This window comes from Petaurus breviceps, unplaced genomic scaffold (genome assembly GCF_028583685.1).
Source record: "Petaurus breviceps papuanus isolate PSGF00001 unplaced genomic scaffold, PetGlider_PUasm1.0 139, whole genome shotgun sequence".
In the NCBI taxonomy this organism is placed as follows: Eukaryota; Metazoa; Chordata; class Mammalia; order Diprotodontia; family Petauridae; genus Petaurus; species Petaurus breviceps.
The window spans coordinates 9,968,162-9,991,518 of NW_027185697.1; the positions used below are offsets into that span (position 1 = coordinate 9,968,162).

A 23,357-nucleotide genomic window follows, 5' to 3' on the forward strand; every position below is an offset into this window, starting at 1 on the left:
CCTGGGAAAGGCATTTAACCTCTCCCAGACTCAGTTTCCTTATCTAAAAAAGGATAATAATAGTTCCTGCCTCAAAGCTGATTGTGAGGGACAAATGGGATAGTCATATATATGAAGCCTTTGCTAACTTTAAAGAGTAAGATTCACTTCATTATACTCAGTAGCATCCTTTCAGACTGGTACCTCCATTAAAATCTGCCCCATAAATGCAGGAACTCCCAAAGGGGAGGAATCCTGCCTTCCCATTAAACCAGGGGCTCCCTGAGGGCAGTGTGAGGAAAGGGGGAATGGGATCTCTTCTCTATATCTTTCCCTCAGAATAAAGTCTCTCTGGTGATCTTGTCAGACCTAAGTGTCTAGATTCAACAAACATTTAGGAAAGACAACTTGATGGTTGGCATTGAACCAGCCAATCTCTGGGTCTCTTGAACAGTACTGATGATGACTGTGCTCTGAGGGGCTCTGGCCTCACCACAGACTCTGTTTCACTTCCTCTCTCATATCCTCCAGGCAGGGAAAGTTTTGATCTAGTAACAGATCTCTTGGGTGACAATGAGAGGAGGGGAGGGCCTCAGCAGTACCCACCCCAGCCTGGGTGGGGATAGAGAAAGGAACCTTGAAAGACTCAAAGGAGGCCTCAGTTCCCTTTTAGGTATTGCCTGGGACACAGGAAAAAGGGTCTAAAGCCTCTCCCAGCTGAGGTGTGGTTGACAAGAAGGCAGGTAGTCATTTTCTGAAGATCATGGAGTGTCAGAGGAGAAGGAGATGGTTCCCTTCAGCCTGGCTTCTCATTCTCGGGGTATTTGCTTTTAGAATGACCCAGGCAGGTAAGTCTAGGGGGAAAGACATCAGGTAGAGAAGAGAAAGAACATGGAGACTCAGGTCTAATGGGGAAAGTCACTCACTGTATGCAAGAGGCTTCAGGAAAGGCAGGAACTCAGTCAACAAGCATTTACTAAGCAATTTGTAAACAATTTACTAAACAATTTGTACACTGTACTTATATTCTAAATGCTAAAGACACCAACAGATAAATAAAATAAAACCTTTTCCCTGCCTCCAAGGAGCTCACCCTCTAAAGGGGCAGAGAGCAAGTAAATAAAAGATGCCTACAGCATGCATACAGAGTAGATGAAAAGTAATTTTAGAAAGGAGAACTCTGGCAATTCTGGCCACCAGGAAAGGCTTCCTGAAGATGGCGTTTTATCTGAGACTCAAAGGAATACTGGGAAGTGAGGAGGGAAGGATGGAGATCATTCCAGACATAGGGAACAGTTGGGACAAAGGGGTTTGGGGAAGGTAGAGTGCAGGTGAGGGGAAGTCAGGAAGCTGCTCCTGGGTAGACAAATGAGTGCAGGGGAGTCAAGTGTAAGACTCTCAGCTGGAATGGCAGGAAGTATTCATGTTCTGAAAGGTGTTAAAGGCCAAGCAAAGAACTTTACACTGGAGATAAAAGAGAGATGTTGGAGTTCATTAAGCAGAAGAGTGAGATAGTAATGCTTTAGGAAAATCAGAGGGAAGAGGCTTGAGGTAGGGAGACCAGTGAGAGGCTATTGTACATTAGAGGCATGAGGGTCTAAACTAGGGTAAGGGCTGTGTGAGTGACGAAGACGGAATATAGAGGAGAATAATAAGGGATCTGAAAGGTCATTTTACAAACTTGGACTTGAGACCCAGAGAGGTTATGTGACTTTCTTAAAGTCACACATTTAGTCTTGGAAAAGGGATTCAAACTTAGTTCTTCTGATTCCAAAGCCAAGGTTTTTTCTGCTATTCCATATAAATTCCCTACTGTGTGACAAGAATTTGCATGATTGGAAATAAATAATTATTACATATATAAGTAAATACAAATTAATTTCTGATTAGGGCAGGGCATTCTCAGTTGCAGGGATTAGGAAAAACCTTGTGGGAGGTGGAGCTAGAGCTGTAGTTCAGAAAAAGTTGGGCATTCTCAAAGGGGGAAGTGAGGAGAGGTCACATTCCAGGCTGCACAGACAGTCTCAGGAAAACGATGGGAAGGAATGCTGGGTGTGAAGAACGGTAAGAAGGCCAGGGAGTCAGAAATGTTAAATGCATTAAGGAGAGAACTATAAAATAATTCTCCAAAGGTAAACTGGACCCAGGCTATGACTGGTGTTCAATGCTATTAAATGGAAAAGTTTGTATTTTATCCTAGAGGCCTTAGGGGGTAACTAGATTTCTTTAGAGAAAGAGAGTGATGAGCTTTAGAAAAAGAAAATGGGAAGGAAAAAAAATTAAAAAAAAAAAAGAAAATGGGAAGGTCAGGGAAGATTGATTGGAGAGGGAAGAGAACTGAAGAAAGGAAACCATTTAGGAGGAAAATGGAAAAGTCCAGGTGACAGGGGATGAGGGTAAGGACTAGGGGAGCAGTTGAGTAAATGGAGAGAAAGAATTGAATTTGAGAGAAGTTGTAGAGGTGGAACCAGTAGGACTTGGCCACTTGTCAGATATTATGGAAAGAAGGGAAAAAGGGAAAACTCAAGGATGAATCTGAGATTACAAACCTGAGTCACTGGAATATTCATTATGTTTTTGACAGAAATGGAAAGTTAGGTAGACAAGTGGGTTTAGGAGGGAAAATAATGAGTTCTGTTTTTGACATGTTGTGTTTCAGCTACCTATAGGCAATATAATTGGAGATGACCAAAAGAAAGGGTTTTTTTCAAATAAGCATATATTAAGCCCCTGTTCCCTGCCATGCACTGTGGTAAGCTCTTTACAAATGTTTCATCTGATCATCACAAGAACTTGGAGACTTAGGTGTCAAAATTGTGCTAATTTTATTGAAAAGCAAACTGAAGAGCTTAAGTGACTTGCCCAGGGTTGCACAGTTTAAGTGTGTCTTGCTGGATTTCAACTTCAGATTTCCTAAGTACAATCACACTCTTCTATCCACTACACTACCTACCTGGGATCCTTTGGGAGAGAAAGAGAGAGGAAGAGAGAGAGAGTTAGAAATTTAGATTTTGGAATCATTTGTATAGTTCCCCTTACAGATGGTGGGGGACAGAAGAAGGGCAAAGAAATGAATTAGAGGAAACACTGGTCCTCTGGTTACCTGAAATACCATGTTCTCTTTTTTTCTTTTTTCTAATAATTCAGTTCACCACAAGCATGTGGGTCAGTTCACTGCAGTGGGCACAACCTACTCTCTCTTGGAACTAAGTGGAATTAGCTTCATTGATGATATTGAAATTGTATCCTACAACACTATACAGCAGCAAACTTTTTTCAAGATACCCTGGACCCCCAAAGCAGTGGGAGTCAATTACATCACTGAGATGCGTGATTTATTGGTGTACCATGAGCAGCATGTCCGCTGGGTAATGCACTACCTAGCAAAGAATGACACTAACCATAACAGTAAGTCAGACCCATTCATCTACCCTGTTTTCATCATCCCTTGTCTATTTCTCTTCCAAGTCCACTAGATGAATCCCCAGGAGATCATACCACTGAAATGGATGTCCTTGTCCCAGTCCATTGTTATTTACTAACCTGGAGAAAGGAATTAAGGAATACATCCTTGAGCCTTAGGCTTCATTCAGGAGGTCCTACATCCTGGGTCACCATCTCTTTCTATAATTCTTCTATGACACCTCTCCTTCCATCCCAAGAAATTTCACTATTCTCTCCTAACCTGAACTCTGAGGCTAGGGGGTGTATGGCCATGTTTAGACCCTCTGTTTAGGGATGGGGTGTAGGTGATCCTACTTACTGGTCTCCCTCTCTATACTAGTCCCAGAAGAGCCCACTCCAATGTCTTTCCACAGGAAACCACACAGGGCAACTCCTTGCAGACTGTGAAATAGACAACGACATAAAGATAAAGAGCCATGTCCATTTAATTTGGGATGGAGAGGAATATTACAGGATAGAAGAAGAAGATGGGCAGTGGGAAAATTTAAAGCCTGAATTCAAAAAATACCAATATGTTCTGGATAGCCCCTTCTGGACAGATATAAGGAAACGCTACATGAATAAATATTGTGTTGACATGATGAAGAAAATCATTGGGTACAAAAGCTTAAAGGATAACGGTGAGTGTTTGCTTCTTCCCATCTCCTCCCAGGATTCACCCCCATCTTTCTGTATGTCAACAGGAACCCTAGTGGAACATCTTTTATCTATAGTTTCTGAACTTAGCTCCAACTTACAATGGGTAAATCAGAGAATGTGAGAAATTTTGAGATTCCCTTTTTCATGCTTTCTGTGTTCTTCCTTTCTTTTCTCATTTACTTCTTTTTCTTTTACTTTTTCACATGCCATCCTTCTTTCTTTCCTACTTACCTTCCTTTCCTTCCATCTCTTTGTCCTTCTTCCTTTTACCTTTCTACTTTTTCTTCTTTCTTACCTCCTTTCATTTCTTTCTGTCCCTTTTCTTCCCTTTTCCTCTTTTCCCCCTTGTAGCAGCAAGCACCCCAGTGTCCCCAGGGTGGCTGCCACCACAGGTTCTTGGATCTGCTTTGTTAAAGGAAAGCAACTCAAAATGGGTTAACAAGCTTACTTTAATCAGTCAGACATATATCGTTTACCTAGTTCAGGGAAAAAATGCCAGCACCCCAAATTTCAGAGTATACAGACAGAATTATCAAGACAGAGAAACAGATCAAGTAGACAGGTTTCCAAACTGTCCAACCATTGCATCCATACCAAATCAACATCTGGGTTTTTCAAAGCTGGGGGGCTCTCAAAAACGGCTTCCCGGAGTCTCATCTGATCAAATCACAGAACACTTCTCAAAGTGAGCCCCAAAGCAAAGTCTCAAATCAGGGTTTATATAGCCTTCTCCTGGCTCAGAGAATGTAACAAGCTTCTGGACCCACTGGCCAATCAAAACGTATCTATTGAAAACCAAGCCTCCCACCCCAGGCTCCAGGTGCACTTTAGCCTAGGGGCAGGGAAGATCTTAAAAATTTACATTCCCATTACACCCCTTTTCTTTATTCTCTTTCTTTCCTTCTTCTTTCTGTCTTTCTTTCCATCTTTCTTTATTTCTTTTGTTTAAGTTCATCTCCTCCCACCTGCCTCATAAAGGCACGAGTGATATCCTAGGAGCTCAAAGGCTATGGAAGTTGAATAGAATTCTGCTGTGTCCTGCCAAGCTGGAAAAACTTTATGTATAGCCCCAAGAATGATGGGCTTTGTGTGTGCTGTCTAGTGAGTCATCTAGACAAATTTAGAACATCATGACCAGGAATTTGGGCACAAAATAATGTTTTTTATTTTGTTGGGGTTTAAGAGGGCAGTAAAAGAAACTCATGAAAGATAACCTAGTAAACATAAACTGTTTGATATGTTCACCATTAGAAGGACCCACACTGATGAAATCATGGATCATGTGGAATATTGACCTGTTGTAGAAGACTCTATTCTTAATCCATCATAGCAGATCAAACTACTTGAAGATGGTTTAGAAAGCTGCTGGTGATGTGGTCATCAATGACATCAGATGCTGACTCTGTAACTAGTGTTTATCTAGCACTCTCCTGGGTGTGCAAGGAGATACAAATGGGTATAAAGTATCATGCTACTCTCAAGGGACTGATGGATCCATTGGGTCCAATAGGAAAATGGATGCTACATTGTGGAGACCAGGGACGTCAATAAAGGTAGAAACTAGGGAAGCACGAAACATTCACTTAGATAGTGACATGATGCCTTCTTTCTTGATCTCTGCTCCCAGCGCCCCCTGAGGTGACTGTATCTCGCCATGTCAACCAAGGAGGCAGCATCATTCTCTCTTGCACAGCCAGAGACTTCTACCCTCAGTCCATCCTGCTGCGTTGGGAGAAGGATGGGAAGCTTGGTATATGGGGAAAGGAGACTTCCAGTGGCATCCTGCCCAATATGGATAACACCTTCTACCTCCAAGTTACCTTAGAGCTCTCACCAGACGACTCAGGTAGAGGTTATACCTGTGTGGTGGAACACATTGCGCTGAAGACCCCTGCTGTGTATCCAGGCAAGTGCTTCAGCCAGACACTCTCATCACATCCCCAGAGTGTAGTTCCATTCCTTTCCTCCTTCTTCCATTGAATGTACCCACACTTACATTCTATCCTTTCTCCCTATAGTCCCTGAAAAGCCCACAATGGAGAAGCCTTGGGACCTGGCACTGGGCATTGTATTGGCTGTCATCCTACTGCTAAGCTGTGCTGGGGCCTTCATAGCATGGAGGAAGAGGAAGGCAGGTATGCATGTAATAAGAGAGAGATGACAGAAAGATATTGGATGGGGAGCCCTCGAGAGACCAGGAGATGCTGTTATAGCAACCTCAGTAACTGGTTGCGTGAAAATGTTTGAGAAGAGAATTCCAGAATCTCAGGGTCAAAGTGGGACACAGATGCTATGGAGTCCAAAGTATACCTGATCAAAAAACTTCTCAATAATGTACTGGGCAAGTCAACTTCTCCAAGACTCAGTATGTTCATCTGTAAAAGGGGAATAATAATAGCACTTATCTCACAGTAATATGAAGCGTATAAATGGCCAGTCAAACTTTGGAGTGCTATGTATATGTTGTCAATTATTTTTATTAATTGTGGATATAATATGATTATTGATCAACAATTAATTAATTATAGTACAGTTGGAGACTACTTTGGCCTTTTTCTCTGTCTCCCTGGCCAAGTCACATTGTTGACCTATATTGGACTTTCTCTCTACTAAATGCCCTGTCTTTTTTTCTCCAGAAAACATTGTGTGTATGTACATATTAATGTCTTATACTTATTACCATTTTTTATTCAACTATGAGAAAACATTTACTTGTATTAAAATCTGATCCAATCCAATTATACAAACATTTGTCAAGGACTGATTAGTGTATTGCTAGATACTTGTAACACAAACAGAAGAAAAAATATTCCCTGCTCTCATTAAACTTTCCTTCTATTGAGTGACACAACATGCAAAACTCCTATGAAATTTCATCTTATCATATTCTGCCTGTTGCTCTGCCCTTTGAACATCTTTTGGCATCTGATTGGGTCATTTGCTTTATTTATAGTCATCCAATGGCATTAGCTATCCTTCCTGGCTTTGAATGATCTCTATATTTGTTGAACATGCCATATATGGTTTCATCCAACTCATCACAAACCATGGTGGCTCTTAGTGATCAATCTGCCCTTGCTAGATGCTCACAAATCAGTCACTAATCCCTTTCAACTAATTACCACAAATATATATTAAATACCTGTCATTATCAAAGTAAGAGGTAGCTTCTTATAGTTAACAGAGGAGGCCCTGTCTTGAAGTTAGGAAGATCTGGATTCAAGTATCCCATGTAAGAACATCTCATGTTAATACTTCAGCAATATAAATATTTTGTATAATAATGATATTGTTTGTTCAGCATTTTTCTGTCAGTTAATTTTGCTCTTTGAACTACTCCCAGGATCTACTCTTTTGGTCAAAATAAGAAGTATTGGTTCAGCTTTGAGGGTTTTTGTGTGTTCACAAATGTGTTGTGTGTGGGTGTATGAGAAAGTGGGTGGGTGTGTACAGTAGAGAGCAAATTGGATAATAGTTCTACTGATTCTCACTCTGCCCCCATTAGGAAATAAAACAAATATTTATGTCTCAAAAAAAAAGTCTCATACTGTCTGCATGATCCTGAACAAGTCACTCTCAGATTCCCATGAAGCTCTCTAAGATATAAATGTAGAGTTCAAATCTTCACTGGTAGAGAGAGTTCCTCACTGTGATTTTCCTACACCCAGGATAGCTTGGGTGGTACAGAATAAAGGGGGGAGAGGCGAGGAGGCACTTTAGTAATGTTTGATAGAATTGTGTTGGTAGTTCAAGTTCAGTTCATTGGCTTATGGTTGTAGCAGCAAGCACCCCAAGCGTCCTCAGGGTTTGCAGCTACCACAGGTTCTTGGATCTGCTTTGTTAAAGGAAAGCAACTCAAAATGGGTTAACAAGCTTACTTTAATCAGTCAGACATATATCTTTTACCTTGTTCAGGAGAAAAGGTCAGCACCCTGAACCTCAAAGTATACAGGCATAATTATCAAGACAGAAACATCAAGTAGACAGATTTTCAAACTGTCCAACCATTACATCCATACCCAGTCAACATCTGGGTTTCCACATTCTGGGTTTTTCAAAGCCAGGGGACTCTCAACAATGGCTTCCCAGAATTCAGATGAAATCACAGAACACTTCTCAAAGTGAGTCCCAAAACAAAGCTACACATCAGGGCTTATATAGCCTTCTCCTGGCTCAGAGAATGTAACAACCTTCTGGACCCACTGGCCAATCAAAAAGTATCTACTGAAAAACAAGCCTCCCTCCCCAGGCTTCTGGTGCACTTTAGCCTAGGGGCAGGGAAGATCTTTAAAATTTACATTCGCATTACATTGGTACAAAGTATCCATGACCTTCCCTTTAAAAATTGGTTCATATGTCCATTTCCAGACCTGCAGTCCTCTCTCATTGACCATTATTTTTCAGAGATCACTGCCAGTGGATTGGCAATAAGTATTCAAGGTGTGTTGGGATATTTTTAATATAAGTCTGGTAACTTAATTTGATTAAGATACTAAGAAGCTCTCTATTCACCATCTTACATAGGCTTTCGCTGTTTCTTAACCATTTTGTGCCTTATCTCCATGTTCTAACACCTTTTTATCTTCATAGAGATAACAGAAACATTTTCATATCATTTGAAATTATAATTATATTTGCTGCATGTTGCCAACAGAAGAAGCCCCCACCTCAATTCCATATCCACCAGCAGCATGAATCAAGAGGAAATTGGTCAAGTTTCAGGCTCAGGTCCAGATAGGAGGCAAGGGCACCACATGCAGAAAAGACAAGATGGTGCACAGAACAGCCACAGCAGAAGAGAAGAAAGTTCAGATTTCTCTCAAAAAGTTGACTATGAATAATATTACTGCTATTGAAGAGATGAGCATGATTTAAAATGATGGGGTGATTATTCATTTCAATGCCAAAGTCCAGGCTTCTCTCTCCATCAACACCTTTGCAATCACTTGCCATGCAGAAGCAAAGCCAATAACAGAAATGCTTCCTAGAATATTAAGTCAATTTGGAGTTGACAGTTTAACAAGTTTTACAGAGTTAGCTGAACAGTTCCCAAGGCAAGTGTGGCATAGTAAAGCACCCAAGCCTGAAGACATTGACAAAGAGGATGATAATTAGCCAGGTGTCATAGAAAATGTTGAGGAAGCATCAAAGAATGAAGCCAACTAGAGTCTGATGATTCTTGTTGGCTGGCATGGACTGGGTTGGTGTAGCAGCAAGCACCCCAAGCACGTCCTCAGGGTTTGCTGCCCATACAGGTTCTTGGATCTGCTTTGATAAAGGAAAGCAACTCAAAATGGGTTAACAAGCTTACTTTAATCAGTCAGACATATATCGTTTACCTTGTTCAGGGGAAAAAGGTCAGCACCCTGAACTTCAAAGTATACAGGCAGAATTATCAAGACAGAAACAGATCAAGTAGACAGATTTCAAACTGTACAACTATTACATCCATACTCAATCAACATCTGGGTTTTTCAAAGCCGGGGGGGCCCTGGACAACAGCTTCCCAGAATACAGATCAAATCACATAACACTTCTCAAAGTGAGCCTCCAAAACAAAGGTACACATCAGGGCTTATATAGCCTTCTCCTGGCTCAGAAAATGTAACAACCTTATTGACTCACTGGCCAATCAAGAAGTATTTACTGAAAAACAAGCCTCCCATCCCAGGCTTCAGGTGCACTTTAGCCTAGGGGCAGGGAAGATCTTCCAAATTTGCATTCCCATTACATTCGGCCCCAAGATCTTTCATGCCCATAGCATAGACAATTTACTTTTGAATTAGCACTAAACATCTCTTAGGTCACATTTTCAAGGTACAGAACTAAAGTTACCAAAGTGGCCACTGGGCCTTAAACAAACACAAAGTACATAGCATTATTACCTCAATTCAAAACAAGAGTTCAAATAAAGTTCTCTGGGGGAGGGGGGAGGGGTATCCTTCCTCTCACACAGCTCCAGCCTCTGCCTCCAAGCACAGAGAGGGGGCTGGGCAACAAAACCAACAAGGTGGGGTGCCTGGGGATCCAAGGCACTTCATCCCACCCACCATAGTCACAAGTCCATCCTCCCTCTGGGTCCCAAACTGTGGGATGCAGCCAGGAAACACACTCAGTGCCCCTGCTTTGCTGTTCAGTTCTTATCTTTTCCTGTGGCTGAATTCTGAACTCCTGGATTCCTTCTCCTCCCGCAGGTGGCAGCTGCTCCTGTCTCCTGCCCAGGTCCCGATGCAGGCAGCTCATCATTCCTGCTCTCAGCTCAGCTCACCATTCCTTGCGGTAGCAAGGAATACAAATTTTATTCTATTATTTCTTTTATTAAGAAGTAGCAATGAAAATGCTAAAGATTGCATCACTAAGAAAAATCAGAGGTGTTTATCCTAGAGGAAAGAAGGTTTAAGTAGGACTTGATATTGTTTATGTGCATAACACACAGAAACAGGATCTGTTCTTGTCTCCAGAAAGGAGTAGGAGCAAAGGGTCAAAGTTACAGAGGTGCACATTTCGGTTCCTCATAAGGAAATCTTCTAAAATTGGAGCTATTCAAAAGAGAAGTGGGTTGACTCAGGAAACAGTGAGTTCGGCATGACAGAGGTCTCAGAGAAGAAGTTGCATAACTGCTTGGCAGGAGTTTTTTCAAGAGAAATCCAGGGCACATAAGGGTTGAAGTAGATGGTCCCTCTGGTCCCTTCAAGTCCTAATATTCCATTAGTACAAAGACCCGGGGGAGTCTTCAGTTTCTGGATGAGTACATCTTGGTGTTAATAAACTATCCTATGTAGAGCTTACACCTCAAGCCATGGTGTGATTGACATCATGCACTAACTGAGCCTTATTATACTTATATGGGACCATAAGGTTCTACATAAAGGCAACTAATATTATTTTTCTTTAAAAGTCCTGTTCTCATGTCACACTGGGATCTGGAGGTGACCTGAAGTTCCTAGAAATTATTGAAGATGGGTGAAAGCTCTGCCTGATTCGACCCAGTTAAAAAGTCCCAAGTATGGCCCCATAGCATGCTGTGCTTCTGTTCTTTAATTTCCATTCTAGATAAAGGTAGAATGTCTCATCAGCAAGAGACCCGGTGATGATTTCCCCTGGCCTGAGCAATTCTTTAAAAGTCCATCTACAAGGGCAGGGAGACTGTCCTCTGCATCAGTGGAGAGACTTCCCTTTTGACTTAAGGGAATGTTGTTATTTTTTCTTGTCTTCTTCATTGAAGATTTTATATAAATAATGTTGGGAACTATCATCAGCAAGAAAAGATTATTCTTTTATACTGAGCACTCTGTGGAAGTACACAAGTGACTAAAATAACTACATCTCACAGTTGAATGAAGTTATCAGGGTGTCAGCTCATCCCTGGGAGGTTCACTGAGTGAATACTTATATGACTCCAATAACAAACAACATGTCAGAAATGACAGGCACCTGATCGTGGTCTCACAAAATTTCTACTTCCTCACCTAGGTCTCTATATTTTCATGCTTCTCACTCCATATAGCTCAGAAGCTATGGTGTGGCACATTGACTTCTATTAAAGAGATTATTTAAAATTTTATTCATCAATGTTACTTCCAGGCAATTATGACCAATCATTTGATCTGTGGTCTTGCTATGATCATTCTATTAACATTTCTTGGTTGACTTTCTGCAGCGGCAAGCACCCCAAGCATCCTCAGGGTGTCTGCCAACACAGGTTCTTAGATCTGCTTTGTTAAAGGAAAGCAACTCAAAATGGGTTAACAAGCTTACTTTAATCAGTCAAACATATATCGTTTACCTCGTTCAGGGGAAAAAGGTCAGCACCCTGAACTTCAAAGTATACAGGAAGAATTATCAAGACAGAAACAGATCAAGTAGACAGCTTTCCAAACTGTCCAACCATTACATCCATACCAAATCAACATCTGGGTTTCAACATCTCTGTTTTTCAAAGCCGGGGGGCTCTGGTCAACGGCTTCCCAAAATCCAGATCAAATCACAGAACACTTCTCAAAGTGAGTCCCAAAACAAAGCTACACATCAGGGCTTATATAGCCTTCTCCTGGCTCAGAGAATGTAACAACCTTCTGGACCCACTGGCCAATCAAAAAGTATCTACTGAAAACAAGCCTCCCTCCCCAGGCTCCAGGTGCACTTTAGCCTAGGGGCAGGGAAGATCTTTAAAATTTACATTCCCATTACAGTTTCAAAGAATATTTTGAAGTCTGCACTTCCAGTATATAGATTTATCATTTGTCTGTTCATGCAAAAGAGAGAGATTCTGATGGTTCCATCCTGGGTGGTTTTCTTGTTATTCTCATCTTTTCTAATGGGGCTCAGAGAGAAATGGTCTTGGGCCAAATCACTATCCTTCTGTCTTCCATTATTATTGTTTTTGTTATCATTGTTATGAGAAATTTGGGGGCAAAGGACCCTTTTAGGAAAGTGTTTAAGGGAGAGTTTATCGGGTATTGCCCTCAGTGACAGGAAAAGCATATAAGTCTAGCGGGTCTCCAAGCCAGAGGAAGCCTGCTCAGATTTAGGAGCTCAGGTTCTGAGGTCGGAGGTGGCCCTACTTGGAGACAGAAAGCCAAATGAAATGGCTTCTCAAGTACTTCAACAGACTGTGCATCCTCTGGAAATTTCTATAATTGTTTGGAAGAATGTATGAACTACAATATAGAAGAGAGTGGGGAAGGGCATGGGATGGGATGGAAGGGTGAAAATCTATTAAAATTAACTTTTTTGGGAAGCAGCAAGAACATATGGTTTTATCTATGAGTAAGAAATTCTTTTCTTCCACTAAAGGTTACTTTGTTGACAGGTTCAACAGGTCAGCTAGAAGGAGCTTTTCTTTCTGCTGCTTCTCCTACTCCTCTGCCCTAGAGGAACATACCAAGGGCAAGACTCTAGACAAGTCAATCATCGTCTTTGGGGTTCCCTGAACATTACTCTTAATGCTGTCCCTGAATGATCTCTCTCTACCACAAAGATTTCTGTCTTTTCTCGGGGGCCAAGGGAGAATACTTTGTAAAGAAATGGGTTATAAATATCTCATTTTGAAACATCACTTGCATTTCATTTTAAATAGCAAGCACAAACCTGCACTTACCACCATTTATGATTAATTAGAAATCCATTTCTATAATATGCCTATAACAACGCATTAGTTTATTATTGATTCAATTCCATTCCACAAGCATTTTAAAGGCCCCCATGTAGCTCAATTGACAGAGCATTAGTCCTGGAGTCAAGAACAACTGAGTTCAAATCCAGCCCCTGACACTTTTGCCACATTTTCTTTCATTGTGACATGGAGGTAACAATGGCACCTGCCTCCCAGGTTATTGTGAGGATAAAATCATCTGTTTTTGAAGTGCTTTAAAAACTTTGAAGTGTTTAATAAGTACTAGCTATTATTAAAATTGTTATTTATTACATTCCTACTATGCACTAGGTATCTGGAAAATGAATAGAAAAAAGGAAATTCCTTGTCTTCAAGATTCTTACTTTCCATTGGGGAGGGGGAAATAAAATATACGTGCAAGATTAAATGAAAAATTCCTACAAAGTACTTTTCATGTTTTTTATCTAGGTTTGCATTTTTTCCTTTGCTGCTGTTGTCCCCCTCCACTAATGTCCTCTACTGATGCCCCATTGTAGCATTGGTGACCTAGGCTTCTCCAAGCTTTGCCAGTAGAGCAGAAACACTGGCAGGTCCTCCCAAGCTCGAGAAAGTATATTTGTGGGATGAGATGGCTGTTGTCCCAAAACCAACCTCACTCAATTCATAAAGATTCACTACCAGGTTGTCCAGTTGCACAAGTAAATTACATATTAATTCACTGAGACATGGTGCTCTGGGTCAGTGAAATTCCCCCCCACAAATCAAACCACAAACCCTTCATTATTAAAGAATAGTTGTGATCAACATATTGCTATGCTTTCTTAGGGTTCTTGTATGCAAACTGTTCACCCATCCTAGAGTTTTACAGTGGTAATTAGGTATTAGACACAAATATTCAGCTATGATCCTTATAAATTTTTTATGTTCAGCATTTATCTTTTAGATTTGATGCACCTTTTTCAAATCTGATAGTGATAATTATTGGTTGTTTTGAAAAAGTTTGTAATTTTATACAGTAAGCTCCCCAGCTTTTAATCTCCTGTAATGTCTAACAATTTAAAAGGAATTGGTTTTATATAATTGAGATAAATATACTATTCTCTTTTCTTCTAAGCTGTTCAAGATTCTTTCTCATATTTTTTTTTAAAGCAACTGGGGTTAAGTAACTAGCTCAAGGTTACACGGCCAGTTATTTCTGGGTGTGGTGCTAAGTATCTGAGCCCGGATTCGATCCCAGGTCATCCCAACTCTGGGGCCAGTGATCTTACTCATTGTGCTACATGGCCACCCCTCTTTCTCATATTTTTAATTCAGTGATTCTGTAGGAATTTTGGAGCTTGTGTGGCAAGGATCAAAATGTATGTCTCACCTTGTTATTCTCCCAACACATTAATAAACTTGGGAATCTTTCCCCTAGTTGTCACTTGCCCACATTTTTATTCAACACTAATATTTGGCCAGTGTTTGGTTCTGTTTCTGAGATTCCACATTAGTAAAGGGAACAATTGAAATTGAAGAAACAAAGTAATTTCTTTGATTATCATAAGGACTTTTCTATGTATTTTAGCAGGGGGGAGAATATAGGAGTAGAAATAAACCTTAAACTATTCTACTTCCTCCCCCTCTAACCATCCACCTCTTCCTCTTTCCCTACTTTGCATGAAGAATCCATCACTCTCCCCAAAGTAATACTGAATTTGTAACTTGAGGTGAGAAAATTTCAGTCTGAAGAAGTATAGAAACAAACTCCATGAACTCGAAGTCTTGGTTTAGGTCACTGACTCTCCCTGAGCCTTGTTATCATACATTAACCCAATATTTTTTTAAATTGGTAAATTTACTTATTTTTAGTTTTCAACATTCACTTCCATAAGCTTTGAATTTTCTCCCTCCCTCCCCAAGATGGCATGTGATCTTCATATTGGTCTCTATTAAACATATTTTCACATTAGTCATGTTGTAGAGAAGAATTATAATGAATGGGAGAAACCATGAGAAAGAAAGCAAAAAATAACAAAGAAAGGAAATAGTCTGCTTTGCCTTGCATATTTCTTTCTCCATATTTCTTTCTCTAGATGTGGATGGCATTTTCCATCATGAGTCCTTTGGGACTGTTTTAGGTTCTTACATTACTAAGAAGAGCTAAGTCTATCAAAATCAGTCAATGCACACTGTGGCTGTTACTATGGACAATGTTGTCCTGGTTCTGCTCATTTCATTCAGCATCAGTTCAAATAAGTCTTTCCAGGTTTTGCTGAAGTCTGCCTGTTGCATTCCAATATTTCTTTATCACTAATGTTGCACCCAAGTCCAAGATAGCTAATGTGAGGGATACAATAGAAGAAGGATATCTGGTCAGCCTTTGTCTTAGAGGAGCTATTAGGAAAGAAATATTTCACAGTTTTTAAATGGTTAAAATAACTGCAAAGTTAACTGTGATACTACCTATAAAAATTCAAAGAATTAATCAAGGGCAATTTCTTCAGGACATGAAATGTCTACTTACTCTGATCAATGAATGGAAAAGTCTGATGAACTCTATCTAACAAAGGCATACCCTGGATAATAAATAGGGAAGAGCTCTGAAGGTTCTGTTAAAACCTTTATTCTAATTAGCCTTCCCAGAAACATTCTCTCTTTTCTAGGCCAGTTCTCCCTCTTCTCGGACCTCTGACACAGAACTCAGGCAACATGAAACATGCACTGGTTGAGGAGACTATTCTAGGATGTACAAAAAGTAAGGGATCACAAGTATAGACCCATAGGGGAAACCATCAAGGAATATCCTGGGACACCAGACCTTCCACAAGGGCACTTCTCTATAAACAGGACTGCCCAGGCTCACTCTTCCTTTTATAGAATCATAGATTTTGAGATTTAGAAGGTGCCTCAATTACCACACAGAAAAGCCAAACTTGAAGAAGAATCCCAAATAGAACCCACTGACAAGTAGTCATCACCCCTCACACCTAGCTACTCAGAATTAACTGGGTAGAACTTGTGTGAAGGATGGAATGTAGTGGGGAGAGACTTGAGGCACAAAGATCAATGAGAAGGCGACTGCAGGAGATGTAGAAAAGGTAGAAATGACAAGTATTGACAACAGAATAAAGATGTGGGGTGAATACCAGGGGGAAGACAAGGATGACCCTGAGGCTGCCATCTTGGGGGACTCGGAGGATGAAAGTGCCTTCAGCAGTCATGATGAGGGTGGGAATAGAGGGTTGGGGAGAAAGATAATTAGTTCTGCCTTGGACTTTAGAATGGTAGATGACTTTTTGACTGCATGCCCATAAGCCATAGGCAATGGTCCCACAAATTTTACAGTATATGTTTGCTCAATCAGCAAGAATTTAACAAGCACATACTATATGACGAGTGACATGTTGTTTGCTGGTGATGTACAGGCACAGAGTCAGGGATGAGCCAGGGCAGCACAGCCCAAGCTCACAATGGAGGGAGCCAGACACTCAGATGGTGAGTCTACAAGCACTGAGAGGAGCCAGCTAAGACTCAGTGCCCTGATGCTGGAAAGAACCCAGAGCCCTGCCGTTCACATGGAGAGAGGATAAAATGAATCATCATTGAAAGACAGTGTGGAGCAGTGGCTAGAACATCAACAAAGACTGGGTTATCTCTCTTTCAATTCTTCCATCGACTTTCCCTAGTGGTGTCACCCTGGGAAAGGCATTTAAACTTTCTCAGGTTCAGTTTCCTTATCCGAAAAAGGAGGATGACAATAGTGCCTACCTTGCATATTATTGGGAGGATCACAAGAGGTAAACATATATATGAAGTCCTTTGCCAACCTTAACAGGTAATATTCACAGTTATTATACTTAATAGCATCCTTTCAGACTGGTAGCTCCATTAAAATCTGCTCCATGAACTCAGGGACTCCCTGAGGGGAGGAATCCTATCTTCCCATTAAACCAGGGGCTTCTGAAGGGCAGTGTGAGGAAAGGCGGAATGGCATCTCTTCCCTATATCTTTCCTCCAGAATAAAGGGTCCCTGGTGAGATAGTCAAATCTAAAAATATCAAGGTTCAACATTTAGGAAAGACGACTGGCTGGTTGTAACTGAAGCAGTTCATTTCTGGGTCTCCCAAACAATACTGATGATGACTGTGCTCTGAGGGCCTCTGCCCTCACCAGACTCTGTTTCACTTCCTCCTTCATATCCACCAGGCAGGAAAAGTTTTGGTCTAGTAACAGATCTCTTAGGTGATGATGAGGGGAGGGCCTCAGCAGAACCAACCCCATCCTGGGTGGTAGATAGAGAGAGGAAGCCTTGAAAGGTGCATAGGAGGCCTCGGTTCTCTTTTAGGTACTGTCTGGGACACAGGATAAGGGGTCTAAAGCCTCCCCCAGCTGGGGTGTGGTTGACAAGAAGGCAGGTAGACATCTTCTGAAGATCATGGAGTGTCAGAGGAGAAGGAGATGGTTTTCTTCAGCCTGGTTTCTCATTCTGGGGGTATTTGCTTTTAGAGTGACCCAGGCAGGTAAGTCTAGGGGGAAAGAAATCAGGTAGAGAGGACTCAGGCCTGATGGAGAAAACTCAGTCACTGTATTCAAGAGGCTTCAGGAAAGTCAGGCACTCAGTCAAGAAGCATTTACTAAACAATTTGTAAACAATTTAGTAAATCATTTTTTTCTCTGGCTAATGTTCTAAGTGCTAAAGATACCAAAAATAAGTCAAATTAAACCTTGTCCCTGCCTCCAAGGAGATCACCCTCTAATGGGGCAAATAGCAAGTAAAAAAAAAGATACCTACAGGATGCATACAGAGTAAATGAAAGGTAATTTTAGAAAAGACAACTCTGGCAATTCTGGCCACCAGGAAAGGCTTCCTGAAGATGGCGTTTTACCTGAGACTCAAAGGAATACTGGAAAGTGAAGAGGTGGAGGGAAGGATGGAGATCATTCCAGACATAGGGAACAGTTGGGACAAAAGAGGTCAGGGAGGGTAGAGTGCAGGTGTCTGAAGTCAGGAAGCTGATCTTGGGTAGGAAAACGGGTGCAGGGGAGTCAAGTGTAAGACTCTCAGCTAGAATGGCAGGAAGTATTCATGTTCTGAAAGGTTTTGAAGGCCAAGCAAAGAACTTTGTCCTGGAGATAAAAGAGACATGTTGGAGTTTATTAAGCAGAAGAGTGAGATAGTCAGTAATGCTTTAGGAAAATCATGTTGGCAGCTGAGGGGAAGGTAGATGGAAGAGGAAAGAGGTTTGAGGTAGTGAGTCAGCGAGGGGCTATTGTAGGTGAGAGGTAAGAGGACAAACCTAGGGTCAGGGCTGTGTGAGTGAAGAGGATGGGCTGTAGAGGAGAACAATGAGGAATCTGAAAGGTCATAGCGTCCAAACTTGTCATTTTGCAGATTGGGAAACTGAGGCCCAGAGAGGTTATGTGATTTCCTTAAAGCTACACAATTAGTATTAGAAATGGGATTCAAGCCTATTCTGATTTCAAAGTCATCGGTTTTTCTGTTATTACACATAAATTCTACTGTATGACAATAACTTACATGATTGGAAATAAATAAACATTACATGTATAAGTAAATACAAATTAATTTCTGATCAGGGCAGGGCACTATCAGCTGCAGGAATTAGGAAAAACCTTGTAGAAGCTGGAGCTGTAGTTTAGAGAAAGTTGGGAATTCTCAAAGCTGGAAGTGAGGAGAGGTCACATTCCAAGCTGTGCAGACAATCTAAGTAAAGACCTATGGTATGGAATGCTGGGTGTGAAGAATGGTAAGAGGGCTAGTTTGGCTGAAATGTCAAATGCATTAAGGAGAGAGCTTAAAATAATTCTGCAAAGGCAAACTGGACCCAGGCTATGACTGGTGTTAAATGCAATTAGCTGGAAAAGTTTGTATTTTATTCTAGAGGCCTTAGGACACCATTAGAGTTTTTTTTTTTTTGGAGGGCAAGTGGGGTTAAGTGACTTGACCAAGGTCACATGGCTAGTTTTTATGTTAAGGGTCTGAGGCCGGATTTGAACTCAGGTCCTCCTGACTCCCGGCCTAGTGCTCTATTCACTGTGCCACCTAGCTGCCCCAGAGTTCTTTAGAGAAAGGGAGTAATGAACTTTAGAAAAAGAAAATGGGAATGTCAGGGAGGACTGATTGGAGAAGGAAGAGAGCTGAAGAAAGGAAACCAATTAGGAGAAAAGTGCAAAAGTCGAGGTGAGAGACGATGAGGGTAAGGGCTAGGGTAGCAATAGAGTAAATGGAGAGAAAGAATTGAACTTGAGACAAGTTATAGAGGTGGAATCAGTAGGACTTGGCTACTAGTTAGATATTAGGGAAAGAAGGGAGAAAGGGAAAATTGGAGGATGAATCTGAGATTACAAACCAGAGTTGTTGGAATATTAGTGGTATTCTTGACAGAAATGGAATTAGGAAGACAAGAGAGTTTAGGAGGAAAGATTATGAGTTCTGTTTGTGACATGTTGTGTTTCAGTTGCCTATAGGCAATTTAATTGGAGATGTCCAAAAGAAAGGTTTTTTTTTTCAAATAAGCATTTATTAAGCCACTACTCTCTGCCATGCACTGTGGTAAGCTCTTTACAAATGTTTCCTTTGATCATCACAAGAACCCGAAAGGCAGGTGTCAAAATTGTGCCATTGCTATGGATAAGCAAAATGAAAAGCTTAAGAGACTTGCCCAGGGTTGCACAGCATAAGTGTGTGCTTGCTGGATGTCAGCTCAGGTCTTCCTGAGTACAATCACACTATTCTATCCACTGTATTACCCAGCTGGTGATTCTTTGGAGGGGGAGACAGACAGACAGAGAGAGACAGAGAGACAGAGAGAGAGAGAGAGAGAGAGAGAGAGAGAGAGAGAGAGAGAGAGAGAGAGAGAGAGATATTTTGGAGTCATTTGTATAGTTTGCCTTACAAATGATGGGGGAAAAGAAATGAATTAGAGGAAACACTCGTCCTCTAGTAAAATGAAAATCTACTTTCTCTCCTTCCTTCCTTTTTTCCCAATAATTCAGTTCACCACAAGCATGTGGGTCAGTTCACTGCAGTGGGCACAAGCTACTCTCTCTTGGAACTAAGTGGAATTAGCTTCATTGATGATATTGAACTGGCATCCTACAACAATATACACCAGGAAATTATTGTCAAGATACCCTGGGCCGCCAAAGTACTGGGAGTCGAATACATCACTGAGATGCGTAATGTATTGCTGGGCCATGAGCAAAATCTCCACTGGATGATGTACCACTTAGCAAAGAATTACATTAACCATGACTATAAGAGTAAGTCAGACCCACTCATCACCCCTGCCCTCTTTTCATCATATGTTGTCTATTTCTCTTCCAAGTCCAATAGATCCATCCCCAGTTGATCAGACCACTGAAATGGATGTCCTTGTCCCAGTCCATTGTTATTTACTAACCCAGAGAAGGAGCATTAAAGCATCCATCCTTGAGCCTTAGGCTTCATCCAGCAGGTTCAACATCTTGGGTCACCATCTCTTTCTATAATTCTAAGGCTCCTCTACCTTCATCCCAAGAACTTTCACTTAATTAATAAACCTGAACTTCGAGGCTGGGGACTCTATGCCGAAGTTTAGACCCTATGTTTAGGGATGGGGTGTAGGTGATCCTATTTACTGGTCTCCCTCTCTACACTTGTTCCAGAAGAGCCTACCCCATTGTCTCTTCACAGGAAACCATACAGGGCAACTCCTTGCAGACTGTGAAACAGACAACGACATAAAGATAAAGAGTAATATCCATTTAATTTGGGATGGAGAGGAATATTACAGGATAGAAGAAGAAGATGGGCAATGGGAGGATTTAAAGCCTGAATTTAAAAAATACCAGTATGTTCTGGATAGCCCCTTCTGGACTGATATAAGGAAAAGCTACATGAATAAATATTGTCTTGACATGATGAGGAAAATCGTTGGGTACAAAAGCTTAAAGGATAATGGTGAGTGTTTGCTTCTTCCCATCTCCTCACCCACATCATGCTGTATATAAACTGGAGCCCTAGAGAAACATACAATATCTATAGCATCTGAATTTAGCTCCAACTTACAATGGGGAAGTCAGAGAATGTGAGAAATCTTGAGTTTCTCTTTTTTCCGGTTTTCTTTGTTCTTTCTTTCTTATCTAATTTCCTTCTTTTACTTTTTCACTCTCCATCCTTCTTTTTTCTGTCTTCCCTTCCATCTTTCTTTATTTCTTTTGCTTAAGTTCATCTCCTCCTGCCGCCTCATCAAGGCATGAGTGACATCCTAGGAGCTCAAAGGCTATGGCAGATGAATAGAATTCTGCTGTGTCCTGCCAAGCTGGAAAAACTTTATGTACAGCCCCAAGAATGATGGACTTTGTGTGTGCTGTCTAGTAAGTCATCTAGCCAAATTTAGAGCATCATGACCATGAATTTGGGTACGAAGTGATATTTAATTTTTATTTTGTTGGGGTTTGACAGGGCAGTGAAAGAAGCTCATGAAATATAGCCTAGTAAACATAGACTTCCTGAAATATTCACCATTAGAAGAACCCACACTCATAAAATCATAGATCATGTGGAATATTGACCTATTTTATATTCTTAATCCATCATAGCAGACCAAACGACCTGAAGATGACTTAGAAAGCAGCTGGTGATGTGGTCATCAAGACTAACAGATGCTGACTCTGTAAACACTGTTTATCTAGCACTCTCCTAGGTGTACAAGGAGATACAAATGGCTATAAACTATCGTGCTACTCTCAAGGGACTGATGGATCCATTGGGTCAAATAGGAAAATGGATACTACATTAAGGAGACCAGGGACATCAATAAAGTTAGAGACTAGGGAAACACCAAACATTCACTGAGATAGTAATATAAGGTCTTCTTTTTTATCGCTGTTCCCAGTACCCCCTGAGGTGACTGTATCTCGCCATGTCAACCAAGGAGGCAGCATCATTCTCTCCTGCACAGCCAGAGGCTTCTACCCTCAGTCCATATTGTTGCGTTGGGAGAAGGATGGAAAGCTTGGTGTTTGGGGAAACGAGACTTCCAGTGGCATCTTGCCAAATATGGATAATACTTTCTACCTCCAAGTTACCTTAGAGCTCCCACCAGAGGCCTCAGGTAGAGGTTATACCTGTGTGGTGGAACACATTGCACTGAAGACCCCTGCTGTGTATCCAGGTCAGAACTTCAGCCAGACACTCTCATCACATCCCCAGGAGACCAGGTCCCAGAGTGTAGTTCTATTCCTTTCCTCCTTCCATTGAATGTACCCACACTTACATTATACCCTTTCTCCATACAGTCCCTGAAAAGCCCACGATGGAGAAGCCTTGGGCCTTGGCACTGTTCATTGTATTGGCTGTCATCCTACTGCTAAGCTGTGCTGGGGCCTTCATAGCATGGAGGAAGAGGAAGGCAGGTATGCATGTAATGAGAGAGAGGTGACAGAAAGGTATTGGATGGGGAGCCCTCAAGGGGCCAGGAGATGCTATTATAGCAACCCCAATAACTGATTTGTGAAAATGTTTGAGAAGGGAATCCTGGAATCTCAGGGTCAAAGTGGGACACAGAAGTTATGGAGTCCAAAGTATATTTGATCAAAAAACTCCTCAATAATGTACTGGGCAAGTCAACTTCTCCAAGCCTCTCTATGTTCATCTGTAAAGGAGGAATAATAATAGCACTTACCTCACAGTAATATGATGCATTTAAAGGGTCAGTCAAATCTTGAAGTGCTATGCAAATGATGGCAATTATTATCAAATGTGGATATAATATTATTATTGTTCATTAATTAACTAATTATAATCTAGTTGGAGGCTACTTTGGTCTTTTTCTCTGTGTCACTGCCCAAGTCACATTGATTACTTATATTAAGCTTTTAGTCTACTAAATTCCCTATATCTTTTTTCTCCAGAAATCTTTGAGTGTGTATATGTCTATTAATATGGCTTATACTTATTACTATTTTTAATTCAACTATGAGACAACATTAACTTACATTACACTGATCCAATCCAATCTAATAAACATTTGTCAAGGACTGATTGCTGTATTGCTTGACACTTATAACACAAACACAGAAGAAAAAATAAGTCCCTGCTCTCATTAAACTTTCCTTCTTTTAAGTGATACAACATGCAAAACTCTTATGAAATTTCATCTTATCATATTCT

General features: G+C 41.0%; 2 protein-coding genes and 1 pseudogene across 2 annotated transcripts; all 3 read left to right on the forward strand.

Moving 5' to 3' along the window:
- The first annotated feature begins 558 nt into the window (after positions 1 to 558).
- On the forward strand, positions 559 to 6,830 carry LOC138144793 (hereditary hemochromatosis protein homolog). The gene is made up of 5 exons (XM_069066226.1): positions 559 to 827; positions 3,127 to 3,387; positions 3,798 to 4,064; positions 5,711 to 5,989; positions 6,102 to 6,830. Exons 1-5 carry the CDS (start codon positions 743 to 745, stop codon positions 6,242 to 6,244), a joined length of 1,035 nt encoding a protein of 344 aa, XP_068922327.1. The 5' UTR covers positions 559 to 742; the 3' UTR covers positions 6,245 to 6,830.
- A 2,119-nt stretch (positions 6,831 to 8,949) lies between these two features.
- On the forward strand, positions 8,950 to 9,249 carry LOC138146111 (transcription factor BTF3 homolog 4 pseudogene; annotated as a pseudogene).
- An 8,248-nt stretch (positions 9,250 to 17,497) lies between these two features.
- On the forward strand, positions 17,498 to 22,651 carry LOC138146115 (H-2 class I histocompatibility antigen, alpha chain-like). Its single transcript, XM_069067836.1, has 5 exons — positions 17,498 to 17,700; positions 20,198 to 20,464; positions 20,877 to 21,143; positions 22,081 to 22,359; positions 22,484 to 22,651. The coding sequence occupies exons 1-5, from the start codon at positions 17,616 to 17,618 to the stop codon at positions 22,624 to 22,626; spliced, it is 1,041 nt and encodes a 346-aa protein (XP_068923937.1). The 5' UTR covers positions 17,498 to 17,615; the 3' UTR covers positions 22,627 to 22,651.
- The last annotated feature ends 706 nt before the right edge of the window (positions 22,652 to 23,357 follow it).